We start from the raw sequence: 23,601 nt of genomic DNA, 5'->3' as shown, positions 1-23,601 counted from the left end.
ACTTGATTCAGTTTTTTTTGAGGATGTGACCAAGAAGACAGATGACGACAGATTGGATACATTGTCAATAATGGGCTTCAGCACGGCCTTTGACAAGGTTCCATATGGTAGAATGGTTAGTAAACTAAGATCACACAGGACCCAAGGAGGGCTAACCAACTGGATACAAAATTGGCTTGACGGCAGAAGACAGAGGGGGGGTGGTAGCGAGTTGGTTTTCAGACCAAAGGCCTGTGACCAGTGCTACTTCACAGGGATCAATGCTGGGACCACGGTTGTTCATCATTTATATAAACAATGTGGATGAGAATATAGGAAGCATGGTCAGTAAATTTGCCAACAACCCAAAACTTGCTAGTATAGTGGACAGTGAAAGTGGTAATCTAAGAGTACAAAGGGATCCTGATAAGGTGGGCTAATGGGCCAAGAAGTAGCAAATGGAGTTTAATTTAGATCAATGTGATTGAGACAAACCAAAGCAGGGCTTACACAGTTAATGGTAGGGCCTTGGGAAGTATTGTTGAACAGGGAGACCGAGGAGCTTAGGTACATAGTTCGTTGAATTTAGCATCACAGGTAGACAGGGTGGTGAAGGCAGTGCTTGGCACACTTGTCTTCATTAGTCAATGCATGGAGTGTGAGAGTTGAGTCGTCACGTTGTCGCTGTACAGGACATTGATGAGGCCACTTTTGCAATACTACCTACAATTTTGGTATCCCTGCTATAGAAAAGATGTTATTAAATTGGTTAGGTTACAGAAAAGATTTACAAGGATGTTACTGGGACTGGAGGGCTTGAATTATAAAAGGAGAGGCTGGGACACTTTTCCCTGGACCGTAGGAGGCTGAGGGATGACCTTACGCAGATTTATAAAATCATGAGGGGCATGAATAAGGTGAGTAGCAAATGTCTTTCCCATAGGGTAGGGGTGTCCAAAACTAAAGGAGATAGGTTTAATGTGAGGGAGGAAAGATTTAAGAGGGGCCTGAGGGGCAACTGAGTAATTGTAATTGAAATGAACTGCCAGAGGAAGTGTTAGATGCAGGTACAGTAAAAACATTCGGACAAGTACATACTATAAATAAGAAAGGATTAGAAGGAAACGGGCCAGGCACAGGCAAATAGGACTAGCTTAGTTTGGGAAACCCTGGTTGGCATTGTGTATTGGATCAAAGGATCCGTTTCCATGCTGAATGACTGACAGTAAGTCTTGAATGCTGTGTTGCTTGTGTAGTGCCAAGTTTAAGGACATCTCCTGAGAGCTGGAGGAGAAGGGAAGGGATCCAACCATAGCACCAAAATGGGTGACAAACAACAAAGGGCTCTGGGAAAGAGACAAAAGGCTTACAAAACAAAAGTATGCAGTAGCAACAAGACCTAAAGTCATATAAGAAGGAACAAAAGTATGCAAAAATTAAAACAAAAAATAAAGCAAACTAGGTCGAAAGAAAAAAAGGGCAAAATGAAGGCTCTTTACTTAAATCACTCAGGATTAAGAATAAGTAAGTGAATTAACAGCATATACACTGATTAATAGACAGAGAGATACAGAGTTGTAGAGGTGATATCATTGAAATTAAAAAAAGCAGATAGCCTTCAATGCCTTGATAGTTTGAGAATATGAAAAGCTGAAATGACAGAGGAAAGATCAGCCATGATCTTCTTGGATGGCTGGACAAGTTTGAGGCGCCGAACAGTCTAGTTCTGCTTCTGTTTCCTATGTTCATTCCGTATGAACCATTCATTAAATTTTGAATTTTAAGGAATGCTTTCTGAATACCACATGGTCACTGCTTAATTGGGGAAGAAAGCAACAGTCCTGGAGATACAGAGTGGATTAGTATTCTCACATTGCTTCATACAGTTAAGTTTGGTAATGCTCAAAATTAGGAGTCTTTGTAGCACAATGCTCCATGGTCACTATCAACGTTGTCAACTGAACTTCAGCTAAAAAAAAACTAAAGGTCTCACCATCTTCTCCTTCTTGAATCCAGTGAAACACAAGACCAGATCCAACATACTTGTGCAGTACAGCGGCCGTGATGTGAAAGGCAAAGGCTACACAGAACAAATAGAAAGTTCATAAAAATCAATTCAATACTTGAAAATCAATTTTCTAAATAATGAGGTACAAAATATCCTTAACCATTGTCTTTTAAAAAGTAGTTCAGTCATCTTGATAAGTTAATTGTTATAAATTGATTGTGTCCCTGAACACATCTTCACCAAACAAAAAGTAAATGCTATGGTCTAGCTTTTACAAAGCAGAAAATGATCATCTTCCCATCAACTCTGGCAAAAATCCTCTCAAATACTGAACTGCAGTTAACCACATGTTCCTTTCATGTTGCATGTATATTGTAAAATAAAATTTGGACTTAATATTGCAACACCACTGAATAGGCCCTGCTATGGAAATTGCTAATTCAGATTTGAAGCATATGGTACAACAGGTATACAGCAAAGACGTTATTATAAATTTTTAAAAGTAGCCTGCTCAGTTCAATGTAAATTTGTAACCAAATAGGTGGATTGGCTATTATTTACAATATTCATTGCTGAAATTGAACTGATAGCGATACATAGCATTGGGGTCACTCAAGATCCTGGCAATTTACAAGCTGGACTCCTGATGTAATCAAAATGCTTGGAAATTTCTCCTCCACAGCAACAAATTAGGTTAATTATAGTTTGGCAACTTTCTCTAATCATCAGATTCCATCTTTAAGAGATATCATTTTAATAGTACTGGGCACAGCTGATCAGCGAGGGAAGTGGAGAATGTGTCACCAAGAAAACTAGTTGTTGACACTGAAGCAGAGTACAAGAGTGCTTATGGGTACACTACCGTGATTCAAATTAAACCAAAATCCCTCAAATTCAAGCAACCTGTATATTAATAATAACAGATGTGGCTTCTGTTCTTTTTTTGAAATCTCATCTCTCTCAGATTAGGGCCAATATCAATTTTTATTCTTGAAACACAACCGCATTAATGTTTAATGATACCTCTCGTTTCCTTGCATATTGCAACACCACAGGAGGCCCCAAGATTCTAGCATTCCTCTTGTGCAAGGTCTCATAAGGCTGGCCTTCAAATTCTTCCAACACAAATATTGTTTCAAGCTCAACATTTTCATTGTCAAAATCTTGCACACTATCCAATTTAACAAATGGTAGCTTGATCTCCTAAATCATTGTGAAAGAAAAACAAATCAGAAATACAATTGTTGTACCTCCTGCAAGGAAGAGAAAAGGTTCATCACCCATACTGAAAGAAAAATACCCATTAGATCAATTTTGTAAATTGCATGTTCATTCTACAAATTGGGATTTATGAATGGTTAAGAATTTGCTGATTGCCAAAAAATTCCTGTAATCAACTGCAAAGTAAATGTAGTTGGATATCTGAACCACAAATACGCATTTCAAAAGATAAAATAGCTTTAGCTCCTCCAGGGTACAGGGCATTTCCCAAAACGAGGTTGGCTTTTTCATGTACACAGATATACCAATTTAAAGTTAGCTATGATAGTTATCATCTCTCTTTAAAATCAATTTGCATATGATTGCAACATTTAAAACCACACCATATAATGATTGTTCCAAGGTGAACATGCACATGGAATGCTTTTGCAATGAATATGCAACATCAAGAATGAAATTATTAGTATAGTGAATCCTCAAATGTACTCCTTAATAAAGGAATTTCAAACATGCACAGTACAAGTAAGCAAACATTTCAATATCCAAATTTGGTGCGATAAGACTAATACTGCATACCCTAAGTGAATGAATGTAGACAAGTCCAAAATAAAATTACATAACTAAAATCTCTCAAGGCTAAAAACTGCTTTCCCATAAGCATGAATGTTGATTAGTTTTGCAATTAGGTAAAAATCAATCTTCAGGATAAATTATACATAATTTGAATTACAGAGAATCCACTATTTACAGCTGAGATGAAAATGTTGAATTATCTATTTACCAAATATCAAATGGTTAGTGCTAAACAACAAATTTTTATCAAGTTCTCAATGATCAAGTTAAGAAATGATTAACGATTGTTGGGTTTGTCTGCAGTCAGGTGTGCTTTGCTGGCCTAGTGGATTGGGACATAATATAAAAAGCATCCCTGTTTTATACTCTTACAATAAAATTGCTTTAAAAAAATTCACAAATACAACAAGTTAAAAAAAAACACATTCTTTTCCATTCTTAAGCTGATATTATCCGTGAACAACAAATCAGGCATAAACTATTAATATTTAACCAAGTGATGTCAATTATTGAATTATTTTTTGTTTATACATTCACTAGATGTTATTGTTTCAGATTGCTCTGGTTTTCAACATACATAAGATTACATACATAAGTTAGAACATGCCGACCAATAAGAATGTGGCCATAATGTGAAAACGCCCATTCTAGTGACATGAACTGCTTCAGAAAACTCAAATTCAAATCCCAAAGTGGACAGAGGACATATTTGCTGAGAATTTTACAAGTGGACATTCTTTCCAGATATTTTAGTTCCAAAACAGTTTAGATTGAACAGCTTAAACTCAGTTTCTCCCAGAACCTGAAAGATGAAATCCTCAATTAAGATAAATTTGGAATACAAATATAAATTTTCAGGCGAGTGGAATTTGTTTCCAAGATCACCAAAACCTACCATATTTACAATAGATTTTATAAACCGTTGTCCAAACTTGCTATTTGGCGTGCTTTCCTTCACCTTCAAAGGAATCTCCATTTCTTTAATGGTCTGTGAAACAATAAGAGTTAATACCATAAAACAGAAACCACTGGATTTGGACTATAAAGACCTCCTTTTCTTGATGTATTGCAGTTTTGTCCAGTTTTTAATCTTATTCATGCTAAGAGTAAAGCCAAATCAGGTGTTGACATTCACATATAACAAATAAATTATTCTCCTGATACATCAACTCTCCTGAGTTATACAATCAATTGGCTCGTTTGTAGTGGCCATTTGGGATACTAGTGCCCCACTCATTCAACCTATTTCAATATATGAGAGATAACAGGAACTGCAGATGCTGCAGAATCCGAGATAACAAGTTGAGAAGCTGGATGAACACAGCAGGCCAAGCAGCATCTTAGGAGCAGGAAAGCTGACGTTTCAGGCCCAGAACCTTCATCAGAAATGGGGGAGGGGAAGAGGGTTCCGAAATAAATAGGGAGGGGGCGGGAGGCAGATCAAAGATGGACAGAGGAGAAGATAGGTGGAGAGGAGACAGACAAGTTAAAGAGGTGGGGTTTAGGGCCAGTGTAGGTACAGAAGAGGGATTGTTCCATGTAACCTACAAAGAGGCAAGCATAGCTTGGGCCCATGTGGGTGCCATGGTGACATGTCTATCCTGCAGTGCCACAATGATGCCACCCGAAGGTTGCAGGAACAGCAACTCATATTCCGCTTGGGAACCCTGCAGCCCAATGTTATCAATGTGGATTTCACAAGCTTCAAAATCTCCCCTCCCCCACTGCATCCCAAAACCAGTCCAGCTCGTCCCCACCTCCATAACCTGTTCTTCCTCTCACCTATCATCTCCACCCACCTCAAGCCGCACTCACATTCCCTACCAACCAACCTCATCCTGCCCCCTTGACCTGTCTGTCCTCCCTGGACTGACCTATCTCCTCCCTACCTCCCCACCTACTCTCACCTTTACTGGCTCCATCCCTGCCTCTTTAACTGTCAGTCTCCGCTCCACCTATCTTCTCCTCTATCTCCACTTCCTATTTATTTCGGAACCCTCTTCCCCTCCCCCATTTCTGCTGAAGGTTCTGGGCTTGAAACGTCAGCTTTCCCACTCCTAAGATGCTGCTTGGCCTGCTGTGTTCATCCAGCTTCACACTTTGTTATCTCTATTTCAATCTATATTTTTCTTTGGAAAAGCACATATTTTAAAAAAAAGCAGAAATGGGAAAATTTGAGAACCAATAAATGTAAAAGCACTCTATGCTCCAAAGCTTAAACATCAAGGCTTCATGAGTTAAACTGTGTAAAGCAGGAATCCATTGTAGTTAAGCATCAAATTTATTCTTAGTGCGTCAAGCACTGGCCACGGTTTGCCTCAATAGTTTACCTTTAACCTTTATCATTAAAGTTGATGTTGGAGTCATGTAGTTGATTAGCAAACTGACACAGTAACCAAATGTCTTGGCATTAAGCTGAAAATAACTTGCTGAGTTGATCATTTTTACTTTCAAAAGTGATATCATTAAAAAACAAAACTGGGAGGGGGATCTGTAATTTTAAAAAGGGCACATGCAGCAATTAATTAACCTAGTATAAATCAATAGCAAACTGATGATCAGTTTGCAGCAGGTATCAGTTTAACAAAAAAATGTTAATCAACAGAACTCTATAATAACTGATAACTTAAGTCACTTAAGTTAAAGTCATGCATTCAGGATCCCTTGGATATGCTGTAAATTTTTGAGTGTCTTACCAAGAATTTCAAAAGTATTTTTGGGTAAGAATGGATAAAGACCATTTCAAATTTTCAAGCAAAATCTAAAATGAAGTCTTCCACATTTAAAAAAAAACTTGTGTCCTTAGCCAAACTGCTTATGGACAATTTTAGGATTCTGTCAGTTCTGTTACAATGGTAATACACCTTATTATTAGAAAAGGCCCAGAAAATAATGATTATTCTTAATAGGATACACATCACTAATAGTTATCTTTTCTCATGGATGAGAATGATTGGTTTTAAACATGACATTATTACCTCCAAGGCTTTTAAAACGTCTTCAGTGTCCCCAACTTTTCCTACTAATATAACTTCTGCTGGCAGAGGTGCACCTACAATGGAGCCAAAAAATTATAAACACTAATTATTTCTCACAGCATTATTTAAATTTTCAAATGAAAGAAGATGACAAAGCATTGGAAAATGGAACAAGGTTGTACAATTAGAATAACGCCCATTCAAAGTCATGCATTTGGTCTCTGTTTCTTTCAACAAGGCCTGATGTCTAAATTTATAATATAATCTACCAAGATATTGGTAAGGCCACATTTAGAGTAAGGCATACAATTCTGGTTGCCATGCTAGAAGGGAAGATGCTTCCATGTTGTTTGACTCTATGACTCAACTGTAATGGTAAGAAATATTGATCAGAAAGAATTGTGCTATTTTCAGAAAGAGTAATTACATAGTGAGAAGGGCAAAGTTGGCTGAGGTGGACTGGGAAAGGACTTCAGGATAAAAAGGAGGTTGACAAACAATGGCAGGCATTTAAAAAAAGTTCACAACTCTCAGCTAAGATATGAGCCAGTGAGAGGAGGACGACAGGGGATAAACACGTTAAGGATATCTTCAAACTGAAAGAAGAAACATGTAACGTGACAATCGTTAATGGCAAGCAAAAAGATTCAGAAAGTTTTTTTTTAAATTCAAAAGATTACAAAAGAGAAACTAAACAGAGCAAACAAGCAAATTCCTACATTTTTTTCTATTAAAAGAGCAGCCAAGGTGAAGATAGGCCTCAAAGAACAAGGCTAGGGAAATAATAACGGCAAACTAGGAAATAGCAGAAGAATTGAACAAATATTTTCCATCAGTCTTTACAGGAGAGATCATCAGTAACATTCTGACTGCCAAATATTTGAAGAGCAAAAGAAAGAAAATAAAATAGCAATTACTGCAGAAAACGTACAATGGAAACTAAGGGAGCTAAAGGCCAATAAGCCCCATAGATGTGACTGGTTGCATCCTGGGAGTTGACAAGAGTACAAAGTAACTACAAGAGACAGTGCACACATAGATATTAACCTTCCAAAAAGAAACTTTCCATTCTGGAAAAGTCCCAGAGGATTAAAAAAACTATCAATGTAACACCTTTGCTTAAAAACAGAGCCAAAAAACATTAACTATATTAGACCAGCTAGCCTAACAATTAAAAGAAAAAAGGACTATTGGGAAAGTGTTAGTCTATTATAAAACCATAATAACAGAACATTTAGAAAACGCATAATATAATCAAGCAGATTCAGCATGACTACATAAAGGCGAAATCTTATTTGACAGATGTATTTGAATTCTTTGACATGGTAACACACAGAATAAAAGAGAACCAGGGCCCCATGGTATTAAGCTGTTATCTCATTAGAGAGGGATAGTGAGAGATTTAACCTGACAGTCACCACATCTCATAAGGAGAGAGTTGAGAAAGCAGGTCTTTCATGGTAACCTCAAATGATGTGTGAATTGAACCGAATTGTTAACGTCATTCTGCATCACAAGCCAGTCATCTAACCAACTGAAACGTTTGGTGAGGGTAGTATGTTAGTACATAAAAAGGATTAGCCAGTAAGGGAAGACAAATAACATAGAAGAATTGCAAATGCTGCAGATCTGAAACAAACAAAAGTAGAGTTTGTGTTTCGGGTCTAGTGACCCTTCTAGAGAGTCAGTTCAGCAATTTCAGTTTTGTAATGGAAGGCAGAGCTGTGTTAAGGGGACATTTTCAAGATGGCAACCTGTTCTAGTAGAGTGCCACAAGGATCAGTACTAGGGTCACAATTGTTTACAATATAGATTAAATACTTGAATGAACTAAGTGCATCTACTATCGCCAAGTAGATGGAAGAGACAAAAATAGGTAGGAAGTCAAATTATGAGGATGACAAAAAGATTAAGATAGGTTAAATAAGTGGGCAAAAACTTGGTGGATAGAATATAATGTAAGAAACGTGAGACATTATGTACTTTGGCAGGAACAATAGAGGAGTGAGTATTATTTAAGTAGGGAAAGACTGCAGAAAGCTATAGAGGGATTTATTTGTCTGTGTGCATGAATCACAAAACAAATATTAATTTTAATAAGACTTTCGACAAGGTCCCTCGTGCTAAGATCATCCAGAAGATTAAGATGTGTGGGATCCAGAGTGACTTGGCCATGGAGATTCAGAATTGGCTTGCCTATAGAAGGCAGAGGGTAGTGGTGGAAGGGTGCTTTGCAGCCTGGAGATCTGTGAATAACAGTGTTATGCAGGGATCCGTACAGAGACCTCCGCTGTTTGTGATATATGTAAATGGCTTGGATGAAAATGTAGATGAGTGGGTCAGTAAGCCTGCACACGATTCAAAGGTTGATGGATAACGTAGAAGGTTGTCAAAAGGTAAAGAAGGGTATAGATCAGTTGCAGACATGGGCAGAGAAGTGGTAATGGAGTTTAACCCATGTAAGTGTGATGTCTTGCATTTTGGGAGATCAAATATTAAGGAAAAGTATACAGTTAATGGCAGGACCCTGAACAGCTTTGATGTACAGAGGAATCTTGGTATTCAAGTCCATAGTTCCCTGAAGTTGGCCACACAAGTAGATAGGATGGTAAAGGCGGCGTATGGTCAGGGAATTGAGTACAAGAGTCAGGATGTCATGTTGCAGCTTCAGAAGACTTTGGTTAGGCCACACTTGGTGTATTGCATTCAATTCTGGTCACCAGATTCCAGGAGGGATTGAAGGCTTTGGAGAGGGTGCAGAAAAGATTTACTAGAATGCTGCCTGAATTAGAGGATTATGAGCTATAAGGAGAGGTTAGAAAACCTCAGGTTGTTTTCCTTGGACTGACGGAGGCCAAGGGAAGACTTGATAGGAGTCTATAAAATTATGAGATGCATGACGGTCAGAACCGTTTCCCATCCCAGAGCTGAAATGTCTAAAACAAGGGAGGGGGTCATGCATTTAAGGTGAAAAGGGAAGTTCGAAGGAGATGTGAGGATCAAGGTTCTTTTGAAACGGGCTGCCAGGGGTGATGGAGGAGGCAGGTATGATAGGGGCATTTAAGAGACGTTTAGGTAAGCACATGAATACGCAAGGAATGGAGGAATATGAAGCAAGGGCAGGCAGAAGGGATTCGTTTAATTAGGCATCATGTTTGGCACAACATGTGGGCTGAAGGACTGTGGTGCTCTAAGGGGAGAGGGAAGACAAATAGACAGGAAAGAGAATCAAAATAGGGAAATCTTGCAAACTATACAAGGCACAAATCAGATCATACATAGAACAATCAGAACAATTTTAGTCCCCTTATCAAAGGGAGAGATATACTGGTACTGAGGGAGTCCAGAGAGGGTCCACTAGGCTAATTCTAGGAAATAAAGAACATAGAACAGTGCTGCACAGGAAAAGGCTCTTTGACCCACCATGTTTGTGCCAACTATGTTGTTATTCTAAACTAATGCTGCCTGCAAGCACATGGTCCATATCCCTCTATTTTCTCTTTATGCATCTACCTAAACGCCTTTTAATTTGACCAGATTTTCTTTAAGGAGAGGTTGAGTAGGTCGGGTTGGTACTCATTGGAGTTTAGAAGGATGAGATTGAACCACAAAAGATCTTAAAAGGGTCTTGACAGTGTTGATGTAGGGAGGTTGTTTCTCCTCCTGAGACAGAGAGCATAATCTAACCAAGGGGTCACCCATTTAGGGCAGGGATGAGAAAGTTCTTCTGAGAATCTGTGGAATGCTTTCCAATGAGAGCTGTGGAAGCTGAATTGGCTATAATATTCATGGTGGAGACACAGATTTTCAAAATCATAAGGGAATCAAGGGTGAGATAGTATAGATTTCAGAACTTTAATAACTGTTCAGGGATTGAATGAATCAAAGATAAACTGTTAGATGAAAGAATCAGCAACAACTCTGTCTGGAATAAACTATTAAAAGGACAAGGGCAAACTTATTTAGGAATTGAAAACAATTCTGAAAGAGAAAAGTTGAAAATATCTAGAAAAAGGAGGAGCGGAGACTACATGAAAAAACTGTTTTGACACCTGTTTATTAACTGGATGCTTTATTGATTATTAATTAAAGATTGTCCAGCAGAATAATTTAAAAAGAGTTCATTGGAAACATTCTCATCCTTTACCCTATCAAAACTGTGAACAAATTTGAACACTTCAACAAGGTCACCTTAGTCTTCTCTGCTCCGAAGAGAATAAACCCAACTTATCTAATCTTTTCCTGTATATAGAATTCCCTCATACCTGGTATTTCCTTTGCACTCTAAGGCGTTAACATCCTTCTTTAAACTAAAGTAGCATCCCGAACTGAACACAGTACTCCAAATGCCGTCTGACTAATGATTCATAGAAGTGTATCATCACTTCCTTGCTTTTATGCTCTAGGCCTCTATTTAGAAACCCAAGGATCCTATAAGCCTTCTTAAAAACCATCGTTTCAACTGCCTTGCCACTTTCAGTGAATTATGCACTTGAACCAGAGTCTGTGCTCTCGCACACCCCTCAAAATCACACCCTTGAGCCGATATTGACTCTACACGTTTCTTCTACCAAAACACATTAAATCATGTTTCTCTGCATTGAAATTCATCTCTCAGGCATCAGCCCATTTAGCCAACTTGTCAATATTTCTTGGAAGTCACTCTGTCATCTTCACAATTGACTATTCTCCCTAGCTTAGAAGTATCCACAGATTTAGAGATTTTGCTTTCAATACCCATCTCCACATCATTTATATAAAATCAGAAAAAGCAAGGATGCCAACCAGTCCCATGGGAAACACACTTTCAACTTTTCTCCAGTCAGAATTGCTCACCTCCCCTGTTTCCTATCTTTTAGAAAACTTCTAGTCCATGCTGCCAATGACCCATCAATCCCAAACATTTCTAAATTGCTAATCAACCTGTCATAACCTACATTCCTAACTTAATGCCCCCTTCACAACTTTTTTCTTACTCATCTGTCATCAACAAAATTTAGTAGCCATAATTTTAGTGCCTTTATCCAAGCTGTTTCTATATGAACTGTTAAAAATAATTCAGGGCCCCAACTTTGACCCCCATGGCACAGTACTCATTACATCTTGCCAACCAGACAATGACACATTTATGCCTACTTTCCTTTCAATTAGCTGGTCAATGTTATCCTCCACATCACGAGCTTTTATTACCCACACTAACCTTTGACATATCAACTTATCAAATGTCCTCTGGAAATCCAAGTACAGTACATCCATCCTTAACCACAGATCATTGCTTTTTCAAAAAGTTTAAAACTGGTTAAACATGATTTTCTTTTCATAACCACATTAACTTTGTCAGATTACCCTGAACTTTTCCAAGAACACTGCTGTAACATCTTTAAAAACACTTTCTTACATCCTCCCACATCTCCAGATAATCAGCATTTGGTTGTTATTTAAACACCCTGGCAAATTAAAGGAATGAATATGGATGGATCACCCTGCATCAACCAAGGCAAGGGGAAATACGCCGTAAACCTTGCTGTGTCAAACTTGCAAAGGCTTGATTGCTTATCCCAAAATTGAGAATCCCAAGTGATCTGTTGTAACTCAGTTTATCTGACATAAACAATTACAAGACACTTAAATAGCATGTAGTGGTAGAGTGAACAATTGGCTTTAGGAAATCCTGGATCAGCATCACTGCAGAATTTCTTTGCACCCAAAAGTATTTATGATTGACCATGGTATAGGAAACTATTCAAGTGAGAGGGGAAGCTAAAAGAAATACAGTACACTGACGGCAATTTACTCTGGACTCTGTTTTTTCTGTAGAGAACCAAGAACGTGTTGTCTGACTAGCATCTGTGCTTGAGACATTTGCTCAGGACTGGGAAGGAATTTATAGCAGGAACAGGACGATCCAGTCATTTTGATCCACGTAGGAACCAACAACATTAGCAGGACAAGTAAAACAGCTAGGCACCAGATTAATCAGAACTTCATAACATAATTTCTATATCTTGAACTGCATGCAAATTGGTATTGAGCAAACAAAATTAGAAATGAGTGTAGGGTTCAAAGTTTAGTGGTAAAAGTGAGAAATTATAAAAGTCAAGTTACTTGTGGGAGTAGCGTGTAGTCCTCTAACAGTAACCACAGTCAGAAGGGATAATGGAAGTTCATCAGGCAAATACAGATATAATCCTGGATCATAAAAATCAGATATGCAAAGATAGCTAGGGGAGGGCTCAAAATGTTTTCAGGATAGTTCTCTCTTTCACTCAGCATTTTCTGGAACCGGACAGCGGGCTGTGCCAGAATTTGTAATTTGCAATGATATAGTTTAATTTAGTGACTTCATTTGAAGATACCACTAGGTAGCAGTGAACAAAAAGATTGACGGTTGCATTCAGTTTGGAAGGTGAAGAGCGAGCAATTATGACAATTACAAGGACATGAAGATAAACCAAGCTAAAACAAACTGGCAAATTAGGGAAGGCTAATGCAATTGTAACCATTTAAGGGGCTATTTCAAAAGAACAAAATATGTAAGGGGTGGCCTTAATAAATGTGCTTAAAGATAGTGTTAAATTTAAAGAAAAAGCATTAAGTGCTCAAAGATAGGTGGCAGGTCAGAAGATTGAACATAAAAACTAGCAAAGTATGACTAAAGGTTTAGAGGGGTGAAAACATTAAAGATAGCAGGAAGTATAAAAACAAATAGCAGAAGTTTCCATAGGTAGAGTATAAAAGTAAAAGTAATATTCCAGGAATAAAAGGAAGCCAACACACAAAATTACCATCACCAGGAGAAAAACCAGACCAAATTGTTGATGCTGCAGGTTGACAATTTCACATTCTGATCTTAAGCAAAAAGGTGAATAAGATAGTTGATGCATGGATTTTAATTTACCCAAGTTCCCTAGATTCACACAAAGTTCAGTTAGATTGAGAAATAGTGAGAGTAACACATCTTTAGAAAAATAAAACAGAGGCATAAAGAGCAGAAAACTACAGGCCAGATAATTTACTGTATCTCGTAGCAAAGATATTTGAAGCTATAATAGAGATGTTACAGTCAGACTATTAGGTAAGAGTCAACATGATTTTGAGAAAAGGGAAATAATGTTTCATCAATTTATTTGAGTTCTTTGAAGTAAATAACTGGATGCAGATTAAGGGGAAGCAATCCACATACCATACTTTGTTTTCCAGAAGACATTTGATAAAGTATCGCATTAAAAATGATTATGATGGAAGATAAAACAAGTCAGCACAACATTGAGGGTCGAAGGGCCTGTACTGTGCTGTAATGTTCTATGTTCTATGTTCAAACCTGACTAGGCTGCAATATGGAACCTTGCCAAGAGCCTTGCTCAATTCCACATGGGCCACTTCAACTGAGTTAGTTAATCCTGCTTTGTTACTTGTTCGACCAACTTGAATTTTTTTGGTGATTTTCCTTTAACAACTTCATACTGATTATCCTTGATTAATCTGTGGCTTTCCAAGTGGCTGTTTCTCAGAATCAATGTTAGATGTACTTATTTAAAAACTACTGCAGCTAATGAAACACACTGTTGCATACATATGTTGTACAGTTGGGACACACAGCTGATAAGATTCTAATGCTAATTGCAAGCTTAATACTTGCGAATGCCGGGTACAGTCGGAGAAATATTATATGAATTAGGAAGAGAAGATGGCCCCTCGCACCTATCCCATTCAATTAGAATATGATCAATGTTCCATTTAGGTAGTGCACACGGCTGCTCCAAAATCATGTGCAGGATGATCCAGTATCTGAATGCCTATTGAGGCATTGCCTTACAAGTTCTGGAAGTTATTATTGTGCATGAATCTTGGAGACCTGTGTAACCAGGAAGAAAGGTCAAGGGATTCACAAGTTCCAGCAACAGTGTTTACTGCAAATGTCTATCTGCTGTTGATATCTTTCATCCTTGTTCGTACTTCTATCCGTCCTTTTAAAAATATTCAAAGACTCTGCATCCGCTCACTTTTGAGGAAGCATTCCAAAGATTCATGAACTTAGAAAAAACTTATCCTGATTTCTGTCTTACATGGCTAACCTTATTTTAATTCTTTTGGCATCATTCTAGACCGTCACACAAGAGTAAACTCTCATTCCACATCCATTCTGTCAAGATCCCTCAGGTTCTTTTCAGTTTCAGACACTTGATATTACTGTTCTGAACTCCAGTTAGACCATAAGACCATAAGACATAGGAGTGGAAGTAAGGCCATTCGGCCCATCAAGTCCCCTCCACCATTTAAATTATGGCTGATGGGCATTTCAACTCCACTTCCCTGCACTCTCCCTGTAGCCCTTGATTCCTTGTGAGATCAAGAATTTGTCGATCTCTGCCTTGAAGGCATCTAACGTCCCGTTGTTACAAGCCTAGCTTGTCCAACCTTTGCTTATGAGATAATCTACTCATCCCAGGCACGAATCAAATAAACATTTCCTGAATTGCTTTTAATGCAGTTGCATCCTTCCCTAAATAAGAGACTCATACTTATTAACAGTGTGGACTCAGCAGTTTCCTGTATTTCTGGAGCACATATATGGAGCAATAAACAGGAATCTTCTATTAGCTTACCTAACCTCTTACTATACCTTCTGCAAATTTTGCAAGAGGGTGCATGGATCCCCCTGCATCTCAGAACTCTACAATCTTTCCATTTACAAACTGTGAGATGTAAAAGAAAAATGCCTACCAAATTGGACAATTTCACATTGTCCCACATTTTGCTCCATTTGCAAGATGTTTGCTGACTCACTTAATCTATTTCTCTCTGTCCATATGTCCTCTTCATAACTTGTTTTTAAATCCATCAGCAAATTTACCAACCATACCTTTTGTTCTTTCATGCAGGACATTACACTACTTTTTAAAAAGTTGAAGCATTGGCACTAATTCATGTGACATATTAGTTGTTAGCTTATCAACCAGAAAAGATCCATGTATTTTTTGTTAATGAAATGTGAGGCTGGACGAACACAGCAGGCCCAGCAGCATCACAGGAGCACAAAAGCTGATGTTTCGGGCCTAGACCCTTCATCAGAGAGCTAGGCCCGAAATGTGAGCTTTTGTGCTCCTGAGATGCTGCTGGGCCTGCTGTGTTCATCCAGCCTCACATTTCATTATCTTGGATTCTCCAGCATCTGCAGTTCCCAGTATCACATGTATTTTTTGTTTACGTTTTTTGTCTACTTTTTTGTTTACGGTGCCTAGTCAATCTTCTATCCGTGCAAATATGCTACCCCGACACAAGATTGCTAGATTTCCCCATATCTCCCAACTGGATACAAAACTGGCTCAGTGACAGTTGGATAGTCAAGGTCTGATGAGGGATAGTCAGCATGAATTTGTGCATGGGAAATCACATCTGAAAAATCTTTTAGAGCTTTTCCAAAGAGGATGGATGAGAAAAGGGCAATGGATGTTATCAATATGGACTTTAGTAAGGCCTTGACAAGGTCCCGCACAGCCCTAATCGTGAAAGTTAGGTTGCGCAGGATCCAGGGAAAGCTAACTAATTGGATTCAAAATTGGCTCAATTGTAGGAAGCAGAGGGTGATGGTTGAAGGTTGTTTCTCAGACTGGAGGCCTGTGACTAGTGGTGCGCCACAGGGGTTGGTGCTGGGACCTTTGTTATTTGTATAAAAGATTTGAAGTATGAATGTACAAAGCATGATTAGTTAGTTTGCAGAGGATACAAAATTAAGTATTGTTGATAGTGAAGATGGTTATGAAAAATTATAGAGGAATCTTAATCACTTGGGGAAATGTGCTGAGGATTGGCAAATGCAACTCAATGCAGCTAAGTGTGAGGTGTTACATTTTGGAAAGTCAAGCCACGGTAGGACTTATACTGTAAACAGTAAGGTCCTGAGGAGTGTTATAGAACAGAGCGACCTAGGAGTACAAGCACATAGTTCATTGAAAGCAACGTCACAGGTGAACAGGGTGGTGAAGACATTTAGCATGCTGGCCTTCATCAGTCAAGGCTTTGAGCATAGGAGTTGGGATGTCATGTTACAGTTGTACAAATCATTGGTCAAAAAGAATTTGGAATATTGTGTATACCTTTGGTCAGCCTGTGAAATGGAAGACAGAGTTAAACTGGAAAGTGTGCAAAGATGATTTACAAGAATGTTGCTAGCACTAATAGGCCTGAGTTATTGGGAGAGGTTGGCCAAGATAGGACTTTATTTCTTGGAAGGTAGGAGAATGAGGGGTGACCTCATTGAGGTGCTTAAAATCATGTGGGACATAGATAGGGTGAATGCATATAGTCTTTTCCCAGGGAGGGGGAGTTGAAAACTAGAGGGCATAGGTTTAAGGTGACAGGGGAACGATTTAAGAAGGACCTAAGGGGCAACTTCTTCACACAGTGGTGTGTATATGAAATGGGCTGTCAGAGAAAAATGGCTGAGGCAGATACAATAGCAACTTTAAGAAACACCTGAATACGTACATGGATGAGAAGGGTTTAGAGGGATATGGACCAAATGCGGGCAATTGGAACTAGTTGAGTGGGCACTGTGGTCGACTTGGACCAATTTGGACCAAAGGGCCTGTTTCTATGCTGTGTTACTCTAACTCATAACAAGAAACAAAGGCAATTGTGGACGGCTGTTTTGCTAACTGGAAGGCTGCTTTCCATTGGTGTTCCAAGGCTCAGAACAGCGTGTCCTGTTTTGTGGCATATATTAACAAAAGACAAGATAAAGTTTGCAGATGTCAAAAACTGACTGCATGATTGATAGCAAGGAGGTAGAAATATAACCATTAGATCGGTCTGGTTAGTAGACAAGTGACAAATGGAATTGAACCTAGAAAGCTGCAAGATGATGTGCATGGGCAAAGAAATGTATAATTTTCAGGAGTAGATTAAAAGGTGCAAAGAAAATGAAGGACCTCAGAGTGAATGACCACACATCCCAAAGGTAGTAGAGAAGGTCAAGTAGGTGGTTAAGGTAGCATATGGAATGTTTCATTTATGAGCATGAGGTATGAAATACAAGAGTAGACAGGTTACCCTGGAAATCTACACAAGTTATATTATAAAATAATTTATAACTTGTGCAATTCTAGACACTTCATTACATAAAGAATTTAAAGGCTCCAGAGGAGTGTCTGAACAAATTGATTTTAAAAAAATTGGTAACTGCACTACAGCAGGTGCCACACACATTTGCAAGCATTTTACCGAGAATGGGAAAACTGGAGTTATTCTCTTTGGAAAAGAAGTGGCTTAGGAGAGATTTGATGAAGATGTAGAAAATGGTGAAGGGCTCAATAGAGTAGTTAGGTAAGTATTTTTCTAGCAAGGTCAGTGACTAAGAGGTATAGGTTTCAAATATCTTAAGAGATTGGGGAGGGGCACAGGTAGAAAAGGGAAAAAAAAGACTTTTTGCCCAGAGGCAGTGTGTTTGAAACTCACTGCCAGATAGAATACCAGTAAAAAAAATCTCTGGAGGTACATTCAAATCGGCAAAGTGCACGGACTCAGACCAAACACTGAAAAGTGGACAAAGACAGAACATGCTGGAGAACTGCATATCTGGCAGCATTGTTAAGTTTGTTTTTCCCTCTACAAAATACTGCTAAGCCTGCTGAGTTTCTCCAGCACTTTCTGTTTTTGTTTCAGATTTCCAGCACTCTTGGTTAGGGGGTTACACAGCATGAAAACTCTGCTTTATTTTCTGAAAAGGGCTCAGAAAAGATTTGCAAGGATGCTGCCAGGGTTGTAGGGTTTGAACTAAAGGGAGAAGCTGAATAAACTAGAGCTAATTTCCCTGGAGCATCAGAGGCTGAAGGCTGACATTGTAGAAGTTCATGAAATCACAAGGTGCATGGTTTGGGCAAATAGCCACGGTCTTTTCCCCAGCACAGAGGGGTCCACAATTGTAAGGTATCGGCTTAGTGTATGTTACTTAAAAATGAACCTCAGGAGCAACTTTTTCACAGAGCGTGGTCCGTGTATGCAATGAGTTACCAGAGGAAGTGGTGGAAGCGGGTACAATTCAAAACATTTAAAAGGCATCCAGATGGGTACGTGAATAGGGAGGGCTTAGAAGGATATGGCCAAAGGGTCTAGATTAAGTTAGGGTATGTGGTCGGCAAGGATAGGTTGCACTGAAGGGTCTGTTTCCAGGCTGTATATCTGAAACTGTTTTATTGACAAGTGAAATTTGTTTAGATGGCTCCATTCTTTGTTGATGCAGTCGCCATGGGCCAAATGACTTTTTGAGATGAAAGCTTTAATGATTCTAACAGCACAAAGTGCTGTATTCCTCCAGCTCCACACTGTGCTGTCTCTAACTCCAACAAGAACTGCAGATGCTATCTCTGAGTCTCCAATATAATACCTACTTATAGTGAGCAGCTCAGGAACCTCAACCTATGTACGTATATTCGTTTGCTACAGCGATTTACACTGGGCAGAATGAATACTAAACTAAAAGCTGTGCTGTGTCTTCGAACAGATTTATTCATGAGTTTTTTTATAGTCGGAATAGCCGTTGTAGCATCTTCCGTTGAAGATGACCTCTGATGGAGCTTGGATCTTTATCAAGTGCCAATAAGGCCCGGGGGATTGTAAAGTGACGTGCCGTAACCGCTTGCGGGCATTGGAACCGGAACCTCACTCAAATATCCGCGTTACCTTCCACGGCGTCCGATACGGTCTCGATCAGGAGGTGCTCCTTGGAGGAGTCGGCGAGTCTGGAATCGAAACCGGATGAATCCACCAGAAGACTCCCGGCGCTGGCGGCCGCTGAGCTCCACTCAGCCATTATCAGTCCGGCTGCAAGCAGCGAATGTTGGGTTGTTTAGGCACACACAACCACTCCGTGTCAATCCAAGCGAACCCCCGACACAGCACCGTGGGCAAGCGTCGTGAAAAAGCGGAGCCCCAATTCAAATTTGGCGCTTTCCCTCACCTTCTAACAGCTTTGGAACCTGAGCCCACCGCAACCTCCAAACAAACGACCAAATTCAAACTTCGGGCCACCCTTCTAAACGCCTCTCTGATTGGTCTACGCAGATGCCGGCGATGCCGGGAAGGTCCTTTTCTGATTGGCCATTCTCGGAACTGTTAAGATTCTACCATCGATGATTGGAGCTGTGGGCACTTAGGCCATAGCTGATTGGTCAGTGAACTATCGTGCCCTCCCGAACGGATAAAAATGACCGTCCGCGGCTTTCGGAAAGCACAGACTTTCAAATACTGAAAATCTGGAAAAGTGATTGTTTCATAAAGCTTGTAATTGGACATGTAATGAACTACTATTCAGCGTCATACACTATATTGAAAGAAACCACGTTTGTTTACGTTTATTAATTTATATACTATATATTCAAATATCCAGTTCACAGTTTGAAAAAGTCGAACCACACGATATCAATGCTGTTAATTATAGACTATTTTTCAGGCAGTTTATAACTTAAACCACAGAACCGAGCTTCCCTTTATTTTTTCGATGTATAATGAAACAAATAATTACAGATGCTAAAAATCTTAAACTAAAGCAGAAATTGTTAGAGAGATAGTAGGAACTGCCAATGCTGGAGTATCTGAGATAACAAGGTGTGAAGCTGGATGATCACAGCAGGCCAAGCAGCATCAGAGGAGCAGGAAAGTTCGACGTTTCGGCTGGAGACCCTTCCTCAGAAACTCGTTCTGAAGCAGGGTCACTGGATTACAAACGTTAGTTCTGCTCTCTGTCAACAAATGCTGCCAGTCCTGCTGAGTTTCTCCACCAATTTCTGTTTTTGTTCCCTTTAGTCTTAACAGAAAACCACTTAACGCGTGCAGTCAGCTGATTCAACAAAGAAAACATTCCCTGGAAGCACAGTTAGTGTCGGATTCTTCTGCAGATTTGGGGAAAGATGTAGAGGCATCTGAAGCCAGAACGTACGGTTTTCTAAAGCAGAATTTTATGTTGATTTTTTGGCTACTTCCTATTTTAAAATAACTGAACATATATTAATCTTTAATTTTTTGATGTAGTCCTCTTTTTCCCCTTTAAGTTTGCATGATGTGGGTGAACATATTAGTGTAATTGCTCACTCTTGGCAGTGACAAAACGTTTTAAAATTTGTTTATTTAAAGGGACACGCTCTTCGGCAGACTTTATGACTACCAGGAGCAGTTTTATTCTTGAATTGTTTTATTTAATGCTGAATTACTACTCGTATTGGATTAGTGAAAAGCGTAAGTTTAGTTTACTTGAAAATATCAAACAGGTTTACTTGACAAACTTACATACAACTCATGTAAGCATTCTTGGTCCAGCATGCTGCTGCTTGGAATCCTCATCTGCTGATCATTCTGGTACTTGGCTCATTGGCATAAAAAAACTTAAATCAGCAACACAAAATTCCTGATTTTCTGCCTCTATGGTAAATCTACCTGCACTGAGTGAAATTATATTTACATTAGGTGGTTGCAAAACTATTTACACGAAACAAAGTTGGTAAATTTTGCCATTCTTAAAAGCTGATGAGACAACTCTACAGATCGTGTAATGGTATAACTTTCGTAATATCTAGACTTCACATTTGGTTGCCCTTGACTGGCATGTGCGTTAGTTTCTTGCAAGTTATTTGTGTTGTTCATTGTCATGATGCTCTTCCAAACCTTTGTTTTCTATGTGCAGTTGTACATTTCACTCAATTGGTTTCTGTTTCTCTTCAATGTTGCTCAACTAGGTATTGTTATTTTGAAAACTGTAGGTTTACTGAACAGGTTCATTGGTATTTTGGATACCAATGCAGGTAGAATTTTTGATGCTGATCCACAGTGCCACATGTAAATTAGGCCGTTCCACACCTGCATGATAGTCATATCTTTTCTTAATTCTCCCTTGTTTTTTCAATAAATTTGTCCCATATGTGTCAGAACATGATTTTTTCTCACTTGACTTCCAAAGACAATCTCTGCTGATAAATCCGTATCCAGAAGTATTCCTTTTAGGTGTTGCATACATAGGAATATGAACATTCCGTTTTGTCACCCTGTGCTCCATGTTAAATATTTTTAACATTGCAGATCATTTGTGCATCAAGACGATTAGATCTGAGATAATCTGGTGAAGCTGTCTAATGGCTCATGCCTCATTTGACACACAAGTCCCTAAAAAAGCCAGCCTGTAGTGTGTGCTCCACTGTTAGATATGATTTCTTAAGGTGTATTGAGTAAACTGAATATTTCACACATTATATCTGCTACAAAGACACACTAAATTTTCTTTAACTGTGACAACTGGAAATTTAGATAAATATTCATTGACAAGGAGAAAATTATCACTATGAATGGTGACTAAATCTGTTGCAAATCTGGACAAAGAGAACGATGGAATCTCATGAGGGTGTAGAAGTTCTTTGTGTTCTCTGCTTGGTGACTCTGGCACCCTGTACATCCTCAATGTTTTCTTGACATCATCATTGATCTCTGGCTAACGGACAGAATTCCTCGCCAGTCATCTTGATCGTGTGATGTCCATGTGTCGCTGAAGCTACAATGAAAGGTCTTAGCTAAGAACTTCAGGTATAGGCACTTGTTTCCCTTTAGTAATTCACCTTTTGAGATATCTAGTTCCACTTTGCATAGGTAGAAGCGTTAGAGTCTGGCTATCCTTGTATAACTTTTCAGTCATGGATCATTTGCTGTTTCTTCCTGAGGTTGGTTGTATTTGTGGTAACCAATATTTATCAGACTGATTATAAGTACTTCTTCCATCTGTGTCCATACTGTCTACTAGTGAGTCTAATTAAGCTTCCAGCATTTTTATTCAGGTTTATTAATTTGCTAAGCATGTCCAAGGTACCAGGGATGTAATAGATATCCAAATCAAATGCCTTACTCCTCACCAATCGTGGTCTTTTGTGAAAGGTGGCTGCCAAGTGACCGGAAGTGCTCAACATCTTCCAGAGTCTCTCTTTCAAAATATATGGATGGAATATTTGACTGACCAGGTTTAGATTGATATATGAGTTTAGTTTTGGCAACATTCAAGGACTAACAGAATGTCTCGTATGCAGAATTCTGAGAGATCAAAAATGGCTTGCAAATCTGGTGCAGCATAGGAAATGGCACATACTTGCAGCATGCAGTTGCCTGTATGTGCATGACAGTCAATGACCAAGTGTTTAATACACACACACCAGAGAATTGCTTCTCCTCTTTAAATCACTAATATCAGGTTGGTGTCACATTGGACTCAATATTTAAAGTGTAATGTACAAATGCATTTTTTTAAATTCATCGACTGGCCCACTGGAAATAGAGGCCAATATCCTATTTGCTTTCCTAATTGCTTGCTGTACTTACATACTAAAGGTGTTCCTGTGTCAGGAAAACCAAGGTTTCTAAACAGTAACATGTCCAAGATGCATGCTTTTTAAAAATGATTGTTTTTCTGTTCTTACAGCAAAAGCAAATAACCTCATAAACCTTCACATTACATATATACCACATTATTTCCTACTCACTGTATTTACCTCTTTGCAGCCTGTTGTTGATTTTATTGCATTGACACTTGGATTTGAATCATCAGCAAAGTTTGATACGTCACACTCAAGTTTTTTTTCTGATTCACAGAAAATTGTATAAATTTGTATAAGATTGTATAAAGCACTGATCTTTGCAGCACTCTACTGGACATAGCCTGCCAACTTGAATATATACCATGCTCCTGTCCATTAAACAATTTTCTATTTATTCTATTGTAACACCCCAAACTCCCTAAGCCCTTATCTTGCCTATTAACACTTTGCGTAGCACCTTATCAAATATCTTTTTGAAATTCAAGTATACAGCAGC

At 38.8% G+C, this 23,601-nt stretch overlaps 1 protein-coding gene across 3 annotated transcripts in view; it reads right to left on the bottom strand.

Moving 5' to 3' along the window:
* The window catches only part of ect2 (epithelial cell transforming 2), an 86,777-nt gene extending 66,999 nt beyond the window's left edge, over nt 1-19,778 (bottom strand). For 2 of the 3 annotated variants that reach the window (XM_048541958.2, XM_048541959.2), the window contains exons 1-5: nt 19,441-19,778; nt 6,760-6,833; nt 4,677-4,769; nt 3,011-3,190; nt 1,973-2,059 (exon numbers count right to left, since the gene is read on the bottom strand). In XM_048541958.2, the coding sequence (XP_048397915.1) occupies nt 1,973-2,059; nt 3,011-3,190; nt 4,677-4,769; nt 6,760-6,833; nt 19,441-19,570 (564 nt within the window). In that variant the 5' untranslated portion in view covers nt 19,571-19,778. The remainder of the gene's footprint in view (nt 1-1,972; nt 2,060-3,010; nt 3,191-4,676; nt 4,770-6,759; nt 6,834-19,440) is intronic. The other variant, XM_059651090.1, reaches the window with a different exon arrangement.
* Nucleotides 19,779-23,601: the final 3,823 nt, after the last annotated feature.

Source organism: Stegostoma tigrinum, chromosome 14 (assembly GCF_030684315.1).
Source record: "Stegostoma tigrinum isolate sSteTig4 chromosome 14, sSteTig4.hap1, whole genome shotgun sequence".
NCBI lineage: Eukaryota > Metazoa > Chordata > Chondrichthyes > Orectolobiformes > Stegostomatidae > Stegostoma > Stegostoma tigrinum.
This window is presented reverse-complemented; position numbering and strand designations above follow the sequence as displayed.